This window comes from Colossoma macropomum, unplaced genomic scaffold, assembly GCF_904425465.1.
Source record: "Colossoma macropomum unplaced genomic scaffold, Colossoma_macropomum, whole genome shotgun sequence".
Taxonomy (NCBI): domain Eukaryota; kingdom Metazoa; phylum Chordata; class Actinopteri; order Characiformes; family Serrasalmidae; genus Colossoma; species Colossoma macropomum.
Genome location: NW_023494799.1, coordinates 24,300,909 through 24,318,967, shown reverse-complemented (window position 1 = coordinate 24,318,967; position 18,059 = coordinate 24,300,909). Strand labels below are relative to the sequence as shown.

Here is an 18,059-nt window from a genome sequence, read left to right as displayed (position 1 = left end):
ATAATAAAAAAAGTACATATTAAATTCCTAAAAAAGCAAGTTTGTCATGTATTAAGTGCTTCACGCAGTTAATACAACCCTAGGAGTGAGAATAGTCATCACTTTTAAAGCATTTTTACAGGCTAGTACTTCAGGATAGAGTAGTTTATGAGCTGTGAGTGTAATTGGCTTTATAGCAGAGTGGTTAATTCACTTGCTCTGCATGCAGGAGACCAGGTCTGGAGCCCTGCTCAGGAAAGCATACCATTACAGTAACATCAGACACAGCTCCTAATGTAATATTCCCACCAATCTAATTACCTCACACTCACACAGCCCTTAATAATGTATTCAACACCAAAACACATCGTGCAGCTCTATCAACATGAAAGCCTTCAGTGCAAAATTCACCACCAGACACTGACAAAAGCAGCCTCGATGCTGCTGAGGCACAAATCCACGTTATTGTCTTGACTCATTTCCCCTATGTCCTCCGGCAACATTCTAAGTGAAGGCCCTGAAAGTTATATGTACGTGTATAGCAGGCAGTGAATAGGATGTGGCTCATTTTGTGTTTCTAAGGAGGAATAAAAGACACAAGTACACTGTAAGCATTGCCTCTGGGTAAAGGGTCTGCGCTGGCCCATTTCACACCTGGCTTGCGCTAGTAGTCATTGAAGAATACATGTATGTGTTTATATGCATTTCCACTGTTAAGTCAACCTGTCAATCATCCCAGTTTTACAGTAATGTTCTGTCCCTGCACTTGATTGCACACCAGAAACTTACAACAAGCAGTAAAAACAACTTCTACACCAGTTAAGCTCAGTAAACTGCAGAAAATAAACCCGGAAATGCACTTAGACATGAATGTTATACAGACTGGCCTCAGCTTTTACTGTAAATCTGGGGGAGGACAGACAGGGTAATTACTGCTCTCCAATAAGTGTGCGTGGTTGTTGAAAGAAAATTGCACGAAATGAAGCAGGGAAAAATCCATGTAAGAATTTAGGACAACATCTGTTTTCCAATCAACCTGCTGTTCTTGTATGCCGTTCAAGGAAGGTTGTTTTTCCACCACAGATTTCTGGCGAGTGCTGGGGCGACCTATATTCTTGGAAAGACAGGTTGGGATGTGAATAGAAAAGCAAAGGCTTGTTTTATCCTGCATTTTACAGCAGAAACTTCTCAACTTTCTGAACGATTCAGCTGCAGGTTCTCGACTCATAGATGAAAGTTTCCAGTTTATCAAATGCAGAGGTGGAAAAGGATTCAAATGCTAAACTTAAGCAAAACTATACCATAAGAATACTTAAGTACAGCTTGAAGGAACTCAGTGAAATACTGCTGGAGTGAAATGAAATGTTTCTAGTTTAAATGCATTCCACTGTCAAAAGTAAAATATAGGAGATGTTATGCAAACTACGCAGTATAGTCTCAGGAAAATACTCAGGAATGCTGAGATAACTAACTAAATAAATAAATAAACCATCATCATTATCTTTAACTGTTTAGTCCAGATAGGGTCGCTGTAACAGTTGGGAGAGCAGAGGACCCCAGACAACCCTGTTCCCCGCAACTTCCTCCAGCTCATTCCAGGGGACCCTGAGCCACTCCTAGGCCAACTTGGAGATATGATCCCTCCAGCGGGTCCTAGGATGACCCCCCTGGGGTCTCGTCCTAGTAGGCCGTGCCTGGTAAACCCCCACTGGGAGGCAGCCAGGGGGCATCCTGATCAGATGCCCGAACCACCTCAGCTGGCTCCTCTCAGTGTGGAGGAGTAGTGGCTTCTCACCCTGTGAAGTAGAGCGCAGCCCGCCATCCGAAGAAAACTCATTTCTGCCACTTGTATTCTTTCGGTCAATACCCGAAGCACATGGCCATAGGTGAGGGTGGGGATGTAGACTGACCAGTAAACAGAGAGCTATGCTTTATCTCCCTCTTTATCTACCATGCTTTATCTCCCTCTTTATCTACCACTACAGTCCAGTACAGCGACCACATTACTGCTGTCACCTGTCCCAGTCTGCAGCAGATCTCACAATCCCTCTTTTCATCACTCCCGAGCAAGACCCCAAAATACTTACACTCCTGCATACATACCTGGGGCAGGTCTTCACCCCTTACCTGGAGTGGGCATGCCACCCTTTTCCAGGCTAGGACCATGGACTCAGTCTTGGACTAACAAACTAACTAAATGTCAGACAGACAGAGACAGATAGAACGATAGACAGATAGGCCGATAGACAGATAGACCGATAGATAGATAGATAGACAGATAGATAGATAGATAGATAGATAGATAGAAGGCTGATGTTATTGTTTGAGTTTTTTGTTCCACCATAACTGGAACAGCAGTTGCATTCTAATACTTGTACAAGTGCCTGAATGTAACTGCTGCACCATTTAAGGTGGAGCGGGAAATTAGAATAAGCATTGTCAAATTTCTCAAGTCATTTGTCTCATACATGTGTCCTACACTTGTCCCTCTGACCGTCAGACACTGGTGGAATTTGGAAAACATTACAGTCATTCACACTTCAGTACCAGCTGTTTCCAGACCGCTGCCTCATCTGATGCAGCTGACAGTCAGGCAGCTTCTCAGGCGGTACAAGAGGAAACAAGTGCAGCAATCGGTCATGTTAGGCTAAGGCTAACCCCAAAAGACTGGCCATTCCTTTATATCCACTGCCTTGAAAACAAATTGGACTACTTCACCTGCAACAGACCAGACAGCGGGAAGTGTTTGAGGGTCTGCTGCAATTTAATTTTCATGTGAAACATGACTGAAACATCCCTGACTCCACCACTCAGCTAATGTTAGTGTGATTTGTACTGCTTGTATGTTGTATTATCTGTGTTTATTTGTGGCATACCACTACAGCTGTTACTAGTGTGATGTCTCTAAGGAAATATGTTGAGGTATTTGAAGAATAAACACGTATGGCAGTATGTGAATAAGTAAGACTAAAGAATATCTAGCTATCGGTTTTGTCAAATCTTAAATTTAGCCCCCAACACAAAGCATGTAGCACTGCTGGTCAAGTGGGCCCACATCAAGTAAATCCATTTTAAACCCAACCCTCTTTGAATATTCACACACATGGAAATTGCATCTAGTGTCAGTAGTTACATATTCTCACTGTTCAGCACTAGCGTGTTAGACATGTTCCAGATGTTTCTATTGACCGGACTGTAGTTGTAAACACCATACTGGCTTAGTTATGGTTTTTAATGACTGTGAAATAAAACAAAATGAAAGAACATTGTATTTCAGTAAGTCTAAGACTTCCAGTTTTTGATTTCTTTATTAAGTCGTTAAAATCGCTATAACGTTAGCGTCAAGGGTTTAGCTCCTGCTTTGTTGCTCATTTCATGCCTAACATTTTCATCAAAGTTCTGATAATAAACAGCTGTCTCTAAAGCTCTATGTATGTGAGGGGGTGAGAGAGAGTGAGTGTTAACCACATTACATTGAACAGTGTCTCTGGCCACGTCACCAGTGTGTGTCTTTGATTCTGCTGACTTGAATACAGTTCAGATGACAGTGTCTTTTTCTGATGTGATTTATTCACGTTGGGTAAAGTGAGAACATCTGTGGCACCGTTTCCCTCCTAAAGCAGTCCAGTCTGATGTTTAGGTTACGGCCTCATGCTGGTCGAGGTCGCTGTGTGCAGAGCTGGTACTTACATGGTCACTTTTACAAATGTAACACCCTTTATTTATTTAATTCACAGTCAAAATTGCGTGTTAAAGGGGAATTCCACCGAAGTTTCAAAAATTCTGCACAATCAGACATTCAGAGTGGTTTGGTGTGAAATGGTTGATTGTAGAGACTGAGATTTCTTTACATTGGTGATGATAGGAACTAGGGGCCACAGTGTCTACAACACAAATATAGTCGTTTTATTTACTATCCAAAAAGCACCAGTGAACCTACGTGCGCCCTCAGAGTTTTGTATGTAATGTTGACGTGATGATGGTAAAATAGTGACAAATCTAAAAAAAAAAAAACATGCTAATTCATCCTTCAACCCTGAAGGTTGGCGCTCAGACTGCTGGTCACCATAGCAATGCAGGCAACAGTCTCGCCTGGCTAGTAGCAAATGAAAAAGGCAAAGAGAAAGATTGAGAATTTCGAGACGAATGGACTTATTTGCGTTTTTAATCACTCCAGCTGGTTGCCGGATACGTTTAATCTGCAATGAGAAACTGTCAAACACTAAAAAGTCGCAAAGCTGAAGTCAGTTTCTCGTTTGCCAGTTTCTCGTTCAAATTTTCCCGTTCCACCTTAAATGGTGCAGCAGTTACATTCTGGCACCTCAAGCACCATTTGAGGTGGAGTGGGAAAATTCAAACAAGAAGCTGGCGAATGAGAAGCTGACCTCAGTCTTGTAAAAAGTTGAACGTTGAGAGACATTTTACAAGAAACTATTCCAGTTTTGGAAAAGTTTCCTGTCGGAGATGTGAGAAAAGCGGCTATAGCTGAGCTAAAGCTTAAAACAGTGCAAAGTAAGCCTGCTTTAAAAAATGATATTTTTTATCCTATACTAGCACATTAGCACATACTAAGACATATTTACTGCCAAGAAGGTAAAATGGACATAAAATGTTGTGGCTCCCAAGGTGGTTTGATTTTTGTTGAAATTTTTGTTAAAATTTGGGTTGCTGACCTGTGGAACAGACCTTGAGTGGTAGATATTGACATTCCTGAGAAAGTGGCTGCCATGTGTTAAAGTGGTTAGTTCAAGGATGATAGGATGAAAAACATTATGTAATCACATACGCAATTACATAGTGATTATATATTAATTACAATTAATAACTTTTAATTAACATTTTGTTTTGACAGGCCTGGGTCTACACTTCTAACTTTTTTGGCCAAGAAATGACAAAAACAGGAATGTTTTTCTTTCTACAAAACAGGACTGTACACACGATAATAACTAATCAAACTCAAATCATAATAAAATATCTCCTCTCCTACTTACAAACACAGATGTGGTAGGATTGGAAGTTTAGAATCTACACTTTTTACACTGCATGAAGTGGAGGAAGGCAGGAGTTCATTTGTGTTTTTGAAATATGAGTTGATGAAAAATATTGCTTTTTTAAATCTAAACCGCAGTTTTATTTTGCTTATTCAAATAAAACCAGTTAAATTTCTTGTTACCACATAAATACATTTTTAGATTGTACTGATCAACAGTTTTTTGGCAGTGCACAGAATTTCTCTGCTTGTTTCAATTATTTCTATGAGTGAAAAATAGTTAATATAAAATTATGACATGCCTTTGTTATTACTGGCAATAGTTTCAACTTCTTATACCTAAAGACGTTTGTCTCTACAAGGTGAAGCAAAAGTGATTTCTCTTTTAAAGTAAATGTGGCTTCAATATATCAGTTCTTCACACCACATGAACTTTTGACTTTTTATTAGACAAGTTTTCATACCTGACAAAATCGCAGCCACTCTATATTCGCAGGTGCTATAAATACCCTGTGGCTGAGATATTATTATGCCATACCAGCTCCACTTGCAAATTTCCTTATCCAAAAAGTCTGAGAAAATGCACATTTTTCTAAATATGAAGTCATATTCATCGTCTGTGCACCATTGATTCCGAATTGGCTCGTGTCAGTCACAGATGAGCTTCAAAAATGTGGGTATTCACAAATGAAATCATTGAAATTGTTGCTTTTTCACCTAAACCATCTGGCTTTAATTTCATTCTCTTGTCACTGGTTTAATTTATGGCGGTCTGGGGCCAAGTGAGGCTTTCTGGGCAATGTCCAGTAACAGACACAAACCAGGTGCGGGAGCAGACACGTTGAAAGGCGATACCCAGTGATGCGACAGGCCTTTAAAATGTCATTTCTATTGGCCGACTTTGTGATTGATGGGCTTTTAAAACACTGACTTCCTTCGAAGGTACCGTGTTACAATACCAGATGAAACAATCTTTCATCAAAAGTCTCCATTGAACTGGGAGTAGATTTATGTAGTCGGTAGATTTGTTAGCATACTGAACATGTTTCAGTCTGTTTCTGGTTGTTGGAGAGAGTCCCATTAGTATTGGCAACAGCATCTTTTACCATACAAACATTGTTGTAGACGTGGTTTACTGTGATTTTTGATAAGTAAAACAAACGTTTTGTGACATTTCATACAAATGTGCTAACATTCTTTTCTGGTATGTTTTAGGCTGGCTTTACACGGGAAACTGCCATGCAACTAGTTGCATGTTGTGATTTTCCATTCAATGGTTACATGAAGCATTTCAGGAACAAGCAAAGTTGCACGCAACACATTCAGCTACTCCACTAACTCGCTAAATTAGCTTGTATTTTTGATATTCTGTATCGTTATTGTTCTCATTTTTGCTTGCAACTGTTGCGGCTGAATTTCAAGTGAGTTGCAGGATGCTTTATATTACGCAATTCAGGTGCAATTTAGTTTCATATAGGCTTCAATCAACTAGAGTTGTATTAAAGTTTCACAGTGTAAATGTTCATCCATCAGCACACAAGAGAGTAACATCCAAATTATTACCATCCTATGGATAGTTGGGGAAGATTGTACTTTCAACTTTCAACTTTTAAAAGATTTTTTTAGTTTATTAAGCTAGCTACTATAATTAGATATACAGTGGTTAGTAAGCTAGCATTAGCTAAGGCTAGGCAGTTAACCTATCTTGCTGTCAACTTTAGCATTGTTTGACAAATTATCCTTTTTTTTTAAAAAAAAATTAGTTTTATAATTATAATAGTTTTAGTTCGCTAAACTAGCTACTGTGGCCAGTTATACAGTGGTTAGTCGGCTAGCGTTAGTGTTCACTAGGGCTAGATAGTTAACCTAACTAGCTGTCAACTTTAGGATTGTTTGACAAATTATTCTTATGTCTTTTTGAAAAAAATAGTTTAGTTAAATTAGTTTTATTATTATCATAGTTTTTAGTTCACTAAATTAGCTGCTGTAACTAGTTATACAGTGGTTAGTAAGCTAGCGTTAGCATTAGCTAAGGCTAGATAGTTAACCTAACTAGATGTCAACTTTAGCATTGTTTGACAAATTATCCTCACATCTTTTTGGAAAAAAAAATCTTAGTTTTATAATTATAATAGTTTTTAATTCGCTAAACTAGCTGCTTTAACTATAGTTATACAGTGGTTAGTAAGCTAGCATTAGCGTTAGCTAAGGCTAGGCATTTAACTAGCTGTCAACATTGACAAACTGTATGACAAATTATCCTCACGTCTTTTGGAAAAAAAAAAAGTTTTTAGTTTGCTGAGCTAGCTACTATAACTAGTTATACAGTGGTTAGTAAGCTAGTGTTAGCGTTAGCTTACGTTACTATACTAGCGTTGTTGTTTGCTTATACTTTAGATAGGTCAATCGATAGTAGAGTCACTCACAGGAAGTACACTATTCCACTCATAAATGTGCATTTGCTAGCGATAACCTAACACTATAAACAACAATAGATTTAAAAATTCCACCTCTTGTGAAAGACCCCACATGACATCACAGGGTCCTTCTCCTGAAAGTTCAAGAGATGGGCTTCTCGCTGGAGACCCTTCTCACATCACGTGGAGCGGCATTCCGGCCTAAGCTAGCATTTTTACGCATTATTTGTCAATGTGCAAGATTCTCTAGTGCAGCATTTCATCCCTCAGCCTCATCAGTTTAACAGAATGTCATGATTTGTATCCTTTTTGTGTTTTTAATCCATCAGTGTTCTCTCACTACAACACCCAGCATGCATTGCGCAAATACCTTTACTCACTATTGTAGCAGCTTCCTACCAGTGATGCAGGTTATCTGGCCTTGTTCTGCCAAAAATGAATAAAAGAATAATGGCCAGCACTCAAGATTATGCCCCAAAGTGTGTGTAGTTTTTTCCACCTTCAAATTACATCATCAGAAGGTGTTTTTTGTTGTCTTTAAACTGGATAATATTGCACCACCACTGTACAAGATGAGTATTCAGGTTTACAACAGACATAGTAATGGTTCCGTGTTTCTTTTTGGCTGGCGTGCCCCTTAAATTTTTGGTAACACTTTACTGAAGGGCAGCATTCTTAAAGCTGTGAGAGCCCTACATAAGCCTTTCATGGAAATTGCCGTAAACCTATAGAACCTTTTATAAAGGCTTATTCTGACAAGTGTCAGTTGTCCAAAAGGCTGTCCATGTTAATGTCATTTCACCTCAGTAAGCATTGTACTGATAACTTAAGGTTGTTGGAGTTTTTTAAATGTCTATACAGGATTATGTCAGTTATCATGAACAGCTTATGTAGGCTTTATGTAGCTGTTGTGCAAAGAACTCTTTTAGCACTTTTATTTTGAAGAGTGTACCATCGTCATACTGTTTTATAATGCCGTCATATCTCACAGGACATCATACTTGCCAAGAAGCATAGTAGTTCAAGTAGCAAACTACACTCTTTTCCCCAAATGCTACTATTATCTTCACCTGCCATTGCTTCACATAATATATTGCCCATTAAATCATGCCTAGGACAGCATTATTAAGTGGTTATGCAGCTTGATGGTGGGAGATGCACTGGCATGTCTGTGCTTTCCTCTGGAGAATGCTAGCTTATGTAGCCTTTCTTCTGCACTGCTGTTCACCAGGCTGCTGAATCACACCAGTGTAATTGGCATAGAAATGGGGTCAGTATTACAAACCTTCCAGGTATGAGGAGGCCAAGGAACTGAAAACAACTGTCAGAAACCAAGAGCGAGTTTAGCAGACTCACACCGAATGTCCTTGAAACTAGCTCATTTTGTGTAATCAATGCTAAGAACATTACTTTCTGGGGATGAAAAACAGGCCCGGAGTAACATCTGGCCAGGAGATGGAGAGTCGAGGAAAATAGGTTTGGTTGGTTTTGACAAATTGCAGGGCCATATAAAGCTGGAAAAGTTTCAGGTCTATGGTGAAACTATCATTTCCCTTCACCTTGGTGGTATTTGGTTTCTACACAGGTATCGCCTACCTGGGAGGCACCTGCAGCGCCAAGAGGAAGTGTGTACTGGCAGAGGACAACGGACTCAACCTGGCCTTCACCATCGCTCATGAGCTTGGACACAAGTGAGTACAGAAACCACACACTGTGAACCTGTGATCTAACAGATCTTCTGTGACGATTCTACTGTGTGCTATATACATTCTCCATCCACTTTATAACATTGTACCTCCACTTACTGGCCACTATATTAGAAAACTCTGCCTTATGTTTACACTCACAGACCACTTTATTAGAAACACCTGTCTTGCACTTCCATTCACTGGCCAATTTATAAGAAACACCTACCTTGTACATCAACTTACTGGCCAGTTTATTAGAAACGCCTACCTTGTACTTCCACACACTGACAAATTTATTAGAAACACCTACCTTGTACTTCCACTCACTGGCCAATTTATAAGAAACACCTACCTTGTACATCAGCTAACTGGGCACTTTATTAGAAACACCTAATTTGTACTTCCACTAACTGGCCACTTCATTAGAAACACATACCTTATATCTCCACTCACTGGCCACTTTATTAGAAACACCTACCTTGCACCTCCACTCACTGGCCAATTTATTAGAAACATCTACCTTGTACTTTCACTAACTGGCCACTTTATTACAAACACATACCCAAGTGGCTCATGGCTGGCGGATGGCTAACACACATTGTGCATCAACAGGCAGGCTAAAGTCCCTGAAGGTCATCAGGAAGGTGGGGTTTCTAATAAAGTGGGAAATGAGTTTAGTTACTACACAAACAAACAGTCTCTGATTTTTCAGTGAGAACCAGCTAGAATTCTGTTATGCAAGTAACATCATGCTAACTGGCTTTTATTCATCAGTATCGTTTTGAGTGAAGTGTTATATTAAACACACTTAATACTTCACTGTGCATGCTGTTTTCTTTGATTTGACTCATTTAGAAAAAGCCTATTGTTCATTTCACTTCTTCCCCACATTGAGACTCAGCATATTAGCTCTACATATATACTAGCTCTATCTCAGAGTAGGTATTACTTTTTCCACAACTGCACCAACTCATTATCCTCCCTGGCTTGAAGAAAGCCTCCTTTGATAGGGCAGCGTTGGGCAGCCAACATCAAATTCACCTGGAAATATAGCCAAAGCTATATTAGCATTAGCGTGGGCTTTGTAGCTGTGCCAGTTTAGCATAGAGTTATCGCGGTGCGCTCCAGTGGCAGCCAGCAGGGTGGCGAGTGCCTAGCGGGAGCTTTAAAGGCTGGCAGCAGAGAGTTGGCCCGCAGCGCGTCCGACTGGTGCCGAAACCAAGAGTGCACTTGCGTAGCCATGGTGCTAACACACACACAGAAGCCTCCATTGTGCTCACTCTGTAAAACACCTATTAAAGCGAGAATATTAGGGGCTTAAGTGGAACTGTATTTGCGTAATATAAAAGCTGTAATCTAGCATGTCATGGGGTTTGTTTTTTAAGGTTTCACCTGGATTAGCGCACAAGGGGCTAAATTTGTCGACTTGACATTTACACGCTCAAATGTGCATTTACAGGCGCTGCACTTTGGCATCTGCTTCGGTCTTTGAGACACCTGAGACTGAGATACATGAAAAGCCTTTGTTGTCTTTGACCAGTCTGCTGGAACTCATTGTCTGATCGTTGTCTGATTATCTGAGCCTCTTTTAGTGGATACAATCAGTTGTTGCTATAAAACGTAGCCTGGCCTTTTGCTTTAGCATGGCAGAGTAAGCAGGTTTTATTACTGTCTCTGATTCACATTTCATTACACAGCCATTTGTCTCGCATCAGCACGATTTTTGATCCATTAAATGCTCATTTGTTTTGAAGAGCTGGTGAAAAAATGTGTAATTGTAGTTGGAGATCATAAAAGAGGCCTAATCTCTTAGCAGTGCCAGAAATGGAATTCAACCAAGAAGTGAAAATAAAAAAGCTCTCTTCTTGAATGCTGTAGTTACTCATACAGCAGTTCCTTTTCTTTGCTTCAGTGGGTCCATGTTCCAGTGTATCCCAGTGATTTGCTGGGATTTTACCTTCCTATTCTGATTGTTAGTCAGAGTGGAGAACAGAGATAGCTGGAAACAGTGCATGGCTTTATGATGACTGGGTGTATTCACTGTTGATGGGGAAATAATTCTGTTACTGTAGTAAGATTTATGTTTACATAATGAAAATACAGTAACAGCATCATTTTAAGTGGATTTTATGGTTTCTAGATCCCTCCAGGAGAAAAGGATAGTGAGTTCCAATGAGGAGTCTGTCACTTTGCTTATCAGCTTGTCTCAAAAGCGATTACTTTCACAGAAGAAACAAAATGTTATAAAACTCATTTAATGCTGGTTAAAAAATGTCTTTTTATTAATTTGGAATTGTATTAATTCACCTCATGGACACTAGTAATATTCCCACAAATGAGTATAAGTGAATTTTTAAATAAAACCTGGAGCTGACAACATGCAAGAAGTGTTTAAAAAAGTAAGAACTACCAAACTATATCAACAACTACCAAACGATACCAGGATAACTAAATACCAAGAACTCGCAAATCACACGAAGAACCACCAAACCATGACAAAACTACCAAAGCATAGTAGGAATAAACTGTACCAAGAATTTCCATACCATGCTATCGGACCATACCAAGAACCACCAAATCATATCAAAAACTACCAAAAGATACTAAGAATAACCAAAAGATACCAAGAACTAGCAAACTGTACAAAGAACCACCAAATCATACCAAAAACTACTACATTGTACCAAGAACTACCAAAATGGCCAAAAACTAGCAAACCTTACCAAGAACTACCATTAGCTGCTAGTGAGCAATGAGGGGTGAAAGGGGAGGGGTGAGAACCCCCTGTTATGACCTCTCCACAAATAAGGACATCTGTACAACTGCAGCAATAAAACAATTGTATAAATGTTGACTTGCTCACCTACAAAGACAAAAATCCAGTTTGCTTCTGGTTTTGTAAATCACAATTTCCATCGAAATGTATCCCATAAATGTTATTAAAGAAAAGAGGGACAAGACAAGCAGAGATTGCATTTGTGGATAATGTGAAAGGGGGTTAAAGTTTAACTCACTGATAATCCCTGTTTGCTGGTGTGTCGGTGTTAGGAACCATCACAAAATTACTGGATGAAAAAGTGTGTGAATGCTTTGCGTAAATATAAAAAAGGTAAAACCAAGGCAAAAATATGCTACACACATCCTACAAGCAAGCTAGCCAAATGCATTGTTCCCATAGATGATGAATTAGAAAATGATGACACATCCTCAGAGGTCTAATGTACTTGGAAACTTTTGCTTTTAAATGGTGTCATAAAATAAAAAGAAATAGTTACATATAGGCCTGATATTGGACTGATTAACTACTGAAGGACTGATCTAGATTTGGTTCTGTTCATATGGTCTTAGATCAGGAATGAAACAAACCACTTTGTCTTGTGCTATTGTCTGATGGAGAGATCTAGTTTAAGAACCTGTTCTGCTACTGTGGGCCATGTTATTAGTTTGGCAGTGAATGTGTTTCCAAGCCTGCGCATTTTAGTCTGCTTGGGATCTGCACACACATTTTGCCTGTTCATGCAAATCCCTCTTGGCCCTATTCTTTCCATCACAAACCCCATATAGACAGTTGATGAAGATTTGAGTGCTGCGTTATCGACTAAATCACCCAACCGTATTGCTGTTTAAAAGGACATAACAGTAAAATGACATTCTTTTCCTTGTAAATGGCCTTCCAATGCGATATGTCTGATTTCTGGTGTGCTCACTGTGAGTCCTCAGTCTTTTATTGCTTTTATTTCAGTCGGGGAAGAGACGCGCCCTGGAAATCCACCCGCCACGTTCTTTATTAGTTCCTGCGTTTCGCTGCCGCTAGTTCGTTTTTCGGTTGTTGTTTTTAATTTGGAAATGTAGGTCAGGGCTTGAGAGGAAGAAGGCTGTTTCTGCTTGCCCTGCCTCAGATTCCCTGTGTTTCTGTACAGCTGAGCCTCCCAGCACAACTTCAGGATTGCTGTGCTTTCATTCTGTGTCAGTGTTGCACATAATTTTTACAGTATTACAAAAATAAATATAACATTACGATACTCAAAGATATTGTCAATACACGCAAGATTTCATGCTTGTTAATGTTTCTAAGGTTCGTGAACACCTTAGAGCAGACAACATGCAAGAAGTATTAAAAAAAGCAAGAACTACCAAACTATACCAACAACTACCAAATGACACCAGGAATAACTAAAATATACCAAGAACCACCAAATCATACCAAGAATCTACCAAAGCATAGCAGGAATAAACTGTACCAAGAATTTCCAAACCATACCAAAACCTACCAAAGCATAGCAGGGATAAACTGTACCAAGAATTTCCAAATAATACCAAAAACTACCAAATTATACCATGAACTCCCAAATTATACCAAAAACTACCAAACTATACCAAAAACGACCAGATCATACCAGGAATAAACCATACCAAGAACTTCCAAACCATGCCAAAAACTACCAAACAATACCAAGAATAACCAAAACATACCAATTACTAGCAAACTGTACCAAGAACCACCAAATCATACCAAAAACTCCCAAATGATACTAAGAATAACCAAAAGATACCAAGAACAAGCAAACTGTAGCAAGAATGACCAAACATAACAAAAACCAAACCATACAAGGAACTAACAAATCATACCAAAAACTATGAAACCGTACCAAGAACTACCAAAAAATGTCCAAAAACTACCAAACCATACCAGGAATAACCAAACCATGCCAAGAACTAGCAAACCATACCAAGAACTTCTAAACTGTTCCAAGTTCTACCAAACCATACCAAAAACTATAAACTATAAATCACACCAAGAAATTTTTTTTGGAAAAGCACTTACCGCTTGCCTGTCGCCAGTATCATGCCAAAATTATAGTATTGTCAATTGCAGTTGGCTAGGGGGCATGATCAGTGGTCACAGGATTTAAAAGACATGGAAGTGCCAGGTGCAAACGGCCATAGATCTCACTATCCACTTATGATCAGATCACTCGAGAGAAGTTAATACCGAGTGCGAACACAGTTGCATTTGTTTTTTTAAATGGGGACTGTATGTGTGGTATAAAACTGTCCTTCTCCTTTACAGCATGGGAATGAGCCATGATGATGACCATGCCACCTGTACAGGCCACTCCCACATCATGTCAGGAGAGTGGGTCAAAGGCCGTAACCCCAGTGACCTCTCCTGGTCTACTTGTAGCCGTGATGACCTGGAAAACTTCCTCAGGTGAGAAAATCCTAATTGTGATCATTGGTATTAATTTGTATTGTTCTTTGTAATTTGTATTGTTCTTTGTAGTGTACTTTTATCCAACAATACAAGAGAATTCCATACAAATGAATATGACACAACCAATCAAAAGCCTTTTTATCTGATCAAAGATGAGAACATTAAGCTAGTCTAAATCATGCAAAGTGTGCCCATGTCTGAAATCCAGATCCACTGAAAGTAAACATGCTGTTATACAGCAGAGATAAAAGTAAAATATTAAAGATGTTGGCATGATACCAAATTCTGCCTTCAGATAGCATGCATTCATAGGTATGAATGGAATTGTCACAATAGGCTATACTTGGAAGCTTTGCTTTCTCTTGGTAGTTTGCTTTTTTCTTTTGTTTGCTTTTGCTCGCGCCTTCTGCCTGATGAACGCTGGGATAGCCTCCAGCACCCTCCACGACCCGGAAGGATAAACGGCTTAAAAGATGGATGGATGGATGGATGCTTTAGCTTGCTCAGTTAGCATACTTTCACTAATTTAGCTTTTGCTCACTAGTTTAGTTTTTGCCCGCCAGTTTATCTTTCACTTGTTAAGTTAGCTTTCGCATTCTAGCTTAGGTTTTCCTCACTGGGTTACCTTTCGCTAGCTAGGTTAGCTTTTCCTGCTAGAAAAAACAGCACAGACATGAATGCTGGTATGTTGGTCAGCAGCAATGGAAGTAAATATGTCGATCACCACCAAAACTAACATATGTTGTGTATCTGATGCTGGTATGTTGGTCAACCAGCATGACCATGCTGGGTGACCAGCTAAACTAGCACCAGGCAAGCACTAGACCACCATAAACCAGCACAGACTAGCTTAGACCAGCATGGAATTCATGCTTCCTCATACATTACCTTTTGCTCACTAGTTTAGCTTTCGTATGCCAGGTTAACTTTTGCTAGCTAGGTTGGCTTTGCAGTGCAAGATTATTCTTAAGACCAACTTTGAATAAGACTAATATTAGCTTTAATTCTATGATACTTTTTGGAGCCTCACATTTCACCAGGAAAACAGTTTGAACTGAACTTTTTTTTACTCAGTCTAAGCTCTATGAGGCATTCAGCATCGCTAAGAAATCCCCTCCTGCATAACCAAACCAGACACACACACAAACCCACTCACAAGTCTTACTGAGAGGGCTTTGCTCCAGTAGCTGCTTTATATGTAGCACAGCATTATAATAGTGGAAAATCAGCCCTGTGTGTGCATGTCATGAAAGGCTGCAGTTTCCAGTTTCTGGCCTCCATGGTGCTTCTGTAGGCCCCTTTTCTACTGCACCTCTGAAGCGTAATCACATTGCATGTCTGAAGGCTGTTAGTGCGTCAGTGATAAGAAACTGGCTTGTATGCACATTACTTTAGTATTAATGTGGAAAATCAAGTGTAGCGAAGTATCAGATGCAAACTTTTTGAGTTATACAGAAAACACCATCTAAAATGTTTGGTTGCCAGATCAACTGTACTTTGCATTTGTACATCTACTTAGTTTTGTACAGTGTTTATTAGGCTACCTACGCTGTGGTTTCATAACGCATACATAATCATTAAATAACCAGTGTTTGAGTACTTATGAACAGCTTATGCCAGAAATGCCTGGATTACCTAAAATGTTTATGAAGTAAATGACATTTTATTGGCATAAAGGGCCTTGAACTAGACAGACATTTGTCCCATTTACAACACTTATGAAGCATCAGTTATGAAGCATCATTCCCATGCAATGGAACTTATAAGGCAAGAGCACCATATATCAGCTCTATGAAAAATATTTTTTTTTTACTTGAATTAAAGTAAATAAATATATATTTTATACTTGAGTTAACGTACAAAAAGTACTTGAGTACTTGTTCAAAGGTAAATGTACAGTGAGTTATTACAGTTATTATGCTCTGTTGTCTCAGTGAACTGTTTCTATTAAGGAGTCTTGTATATATGTGTGTGTGCTCATTGTCCATTTTATCAGCTCCACTTACTATATAGGTGCACTTTGTAGTTCTACAATTACAGACTGTAGTCCATCTGTTTCTCTGCATACTTTGTTAGCCCCTTTTAATCCTGTTCTTCAGTGGGTAGAACCCCCATGGACCCTCACAGAGCAGGTAGTGTTTGGGTGATGGATCATTCTCAGCACTGCAGTAACACTGACGTGGTGGTGATGTGTTAGTGTGTGTTGTGCTGGTACAAGTGGATCAGACACAGCAGTGCTGCTGGAGTTTTTAAACACTGTGTCCACTCACTGTCCACTCTATTAGACACTTCTACCTTGTCAGTCCTTCTATATATATATATATATACACACACACACACACACACACACACACATACATATATATATATATATATATATATATATATATATATATATATATATATATATATATATGTGGACTGACAAGGTAGGAGTATCTAATATATATGGTGTTCTTAACTAGGCCTATATTTTTAAGTTACATTACTTAGAAATTACAAGTTCATAACAGTGTTATTAATGAAACTAATATGTCGCTGTAGTTCCAGGCTCCTTATGTCAATACCAAGTCATTTATATAATAAATTATCTTATGTCATCTTGCAGCTACTGGCATAATTACTGGCAGCGTTCATAGTTTTTTTAAGTATTGCTTTATAAATATGCTATCCAGTGCTTACACGTGTGTTATGAAGTCTCTGTGTACATAGCCTTCAAATAAAGTGTTACTCTTTACATTCCATCTAAGCAATATTACTTGGCCAATAAAACCAATTCTGATTCTGACTCTCAGCTCCAGGAGAGACAAACATTTAATGTTGCAGCTCTTCAAACCGTAACTTCATTTACAACCTGTCGTATTAGGCTGGCTGTCAGTGGCTTGTTTGTCGTCCGTCGATATTCCTCTTGATTAAAGCCCCTCATTCCCCTACACTCTATTGATTTTCACTCCGAACGAGAAATATGCAGCATTGCCTTTCAGTCCTTACACTCTCTCAACTGAATAGCAATCTCCTTACTCAGTCTTACAGACACTGACAGTGTCAGCAGCCTCAGTCAAGTTAAAGGAGTAGTTTAGCACAAAATCAAATGTATGCAACTTGTTTCTAACAACATATGAGCTACAAAAAATGGATAAAAGTAAATTGATCAGCTAAAATGAAGCTTTATAACTCCAGTGCACAACTAAGGAAATAAATTAAAGATACCACACATGTTTGACTCATTGACTGTATTCAAAATAATAAGGAGATCAATTTCTCAAAGTTTAAGACAAGTGTGATGCAGGCATGCAGCTTGCACAATGCTAATGCTAATTGGAGTGGTATGTGCCTTGATTACTTATTAGCTACATTAGCCCAAGGCTGGCATCAAGGGGGTCATATAGTGGGACAGTGCCCCACCAACCAGTCATCATACCTCTGTAAACCCACTCTTTTTGTGCATGCTTCTATTGTGGCAAGCGGCAAAAAAAAGAATCAAAGTGAAGATAAAATTTGCTGCATATTTATGGTGTCAATAATAATAGGAATAAGTTCAATTTGTCTATTTATCTCCACAGTTCCAAAAGCTAGCGAGGGGGGATTACAAAGACCTTGGTATAGAGTCACTTGGGTAGCCCAAAAAGAGTCCTTAATTGCAGGGGAAAGTCTCATTCCACGGCTACGGTGTGTCACACAGGTAGCCAGCCCAGGAAGCCTCGAAGGCTGAAAATGTCCTTAGCCACAAAGGGGTAGCATTTTCCTGCAGCCGAACATCACCAGTCCAG

The 18,059-nt window shown here is 39.2% G+C and overlaps 1 protein-coding gene across 2 annotated transcripts in view; it reads left to right on the top strand.

Moving 5' to 3' along the window:
• Nucleotides 1-18,059, top strand: part of adamts17 (ADAM metallopeptidase with thrombospondin type 1 motif, 17) — a 178,174-nt gene that overhangs the window by 68,424 nt on the left and 91,691 nt on the right. For both annotated transcript variants that reach the window (XM_036586807.1, XM_036586806.1), the window contains exons 8-9: nt 8,972-9,077; nt 14,146-14,286. In XM_036586807.1, the coding sequence (XP_036442700.1) occupies nt 8,972-9,077; nt 14,146-14,286 (247 nt within the window). The remainder of the gene's footprint in view (nt 1-8,971; nt 9,078-14,145; nt 14,287-18,059) is intronic.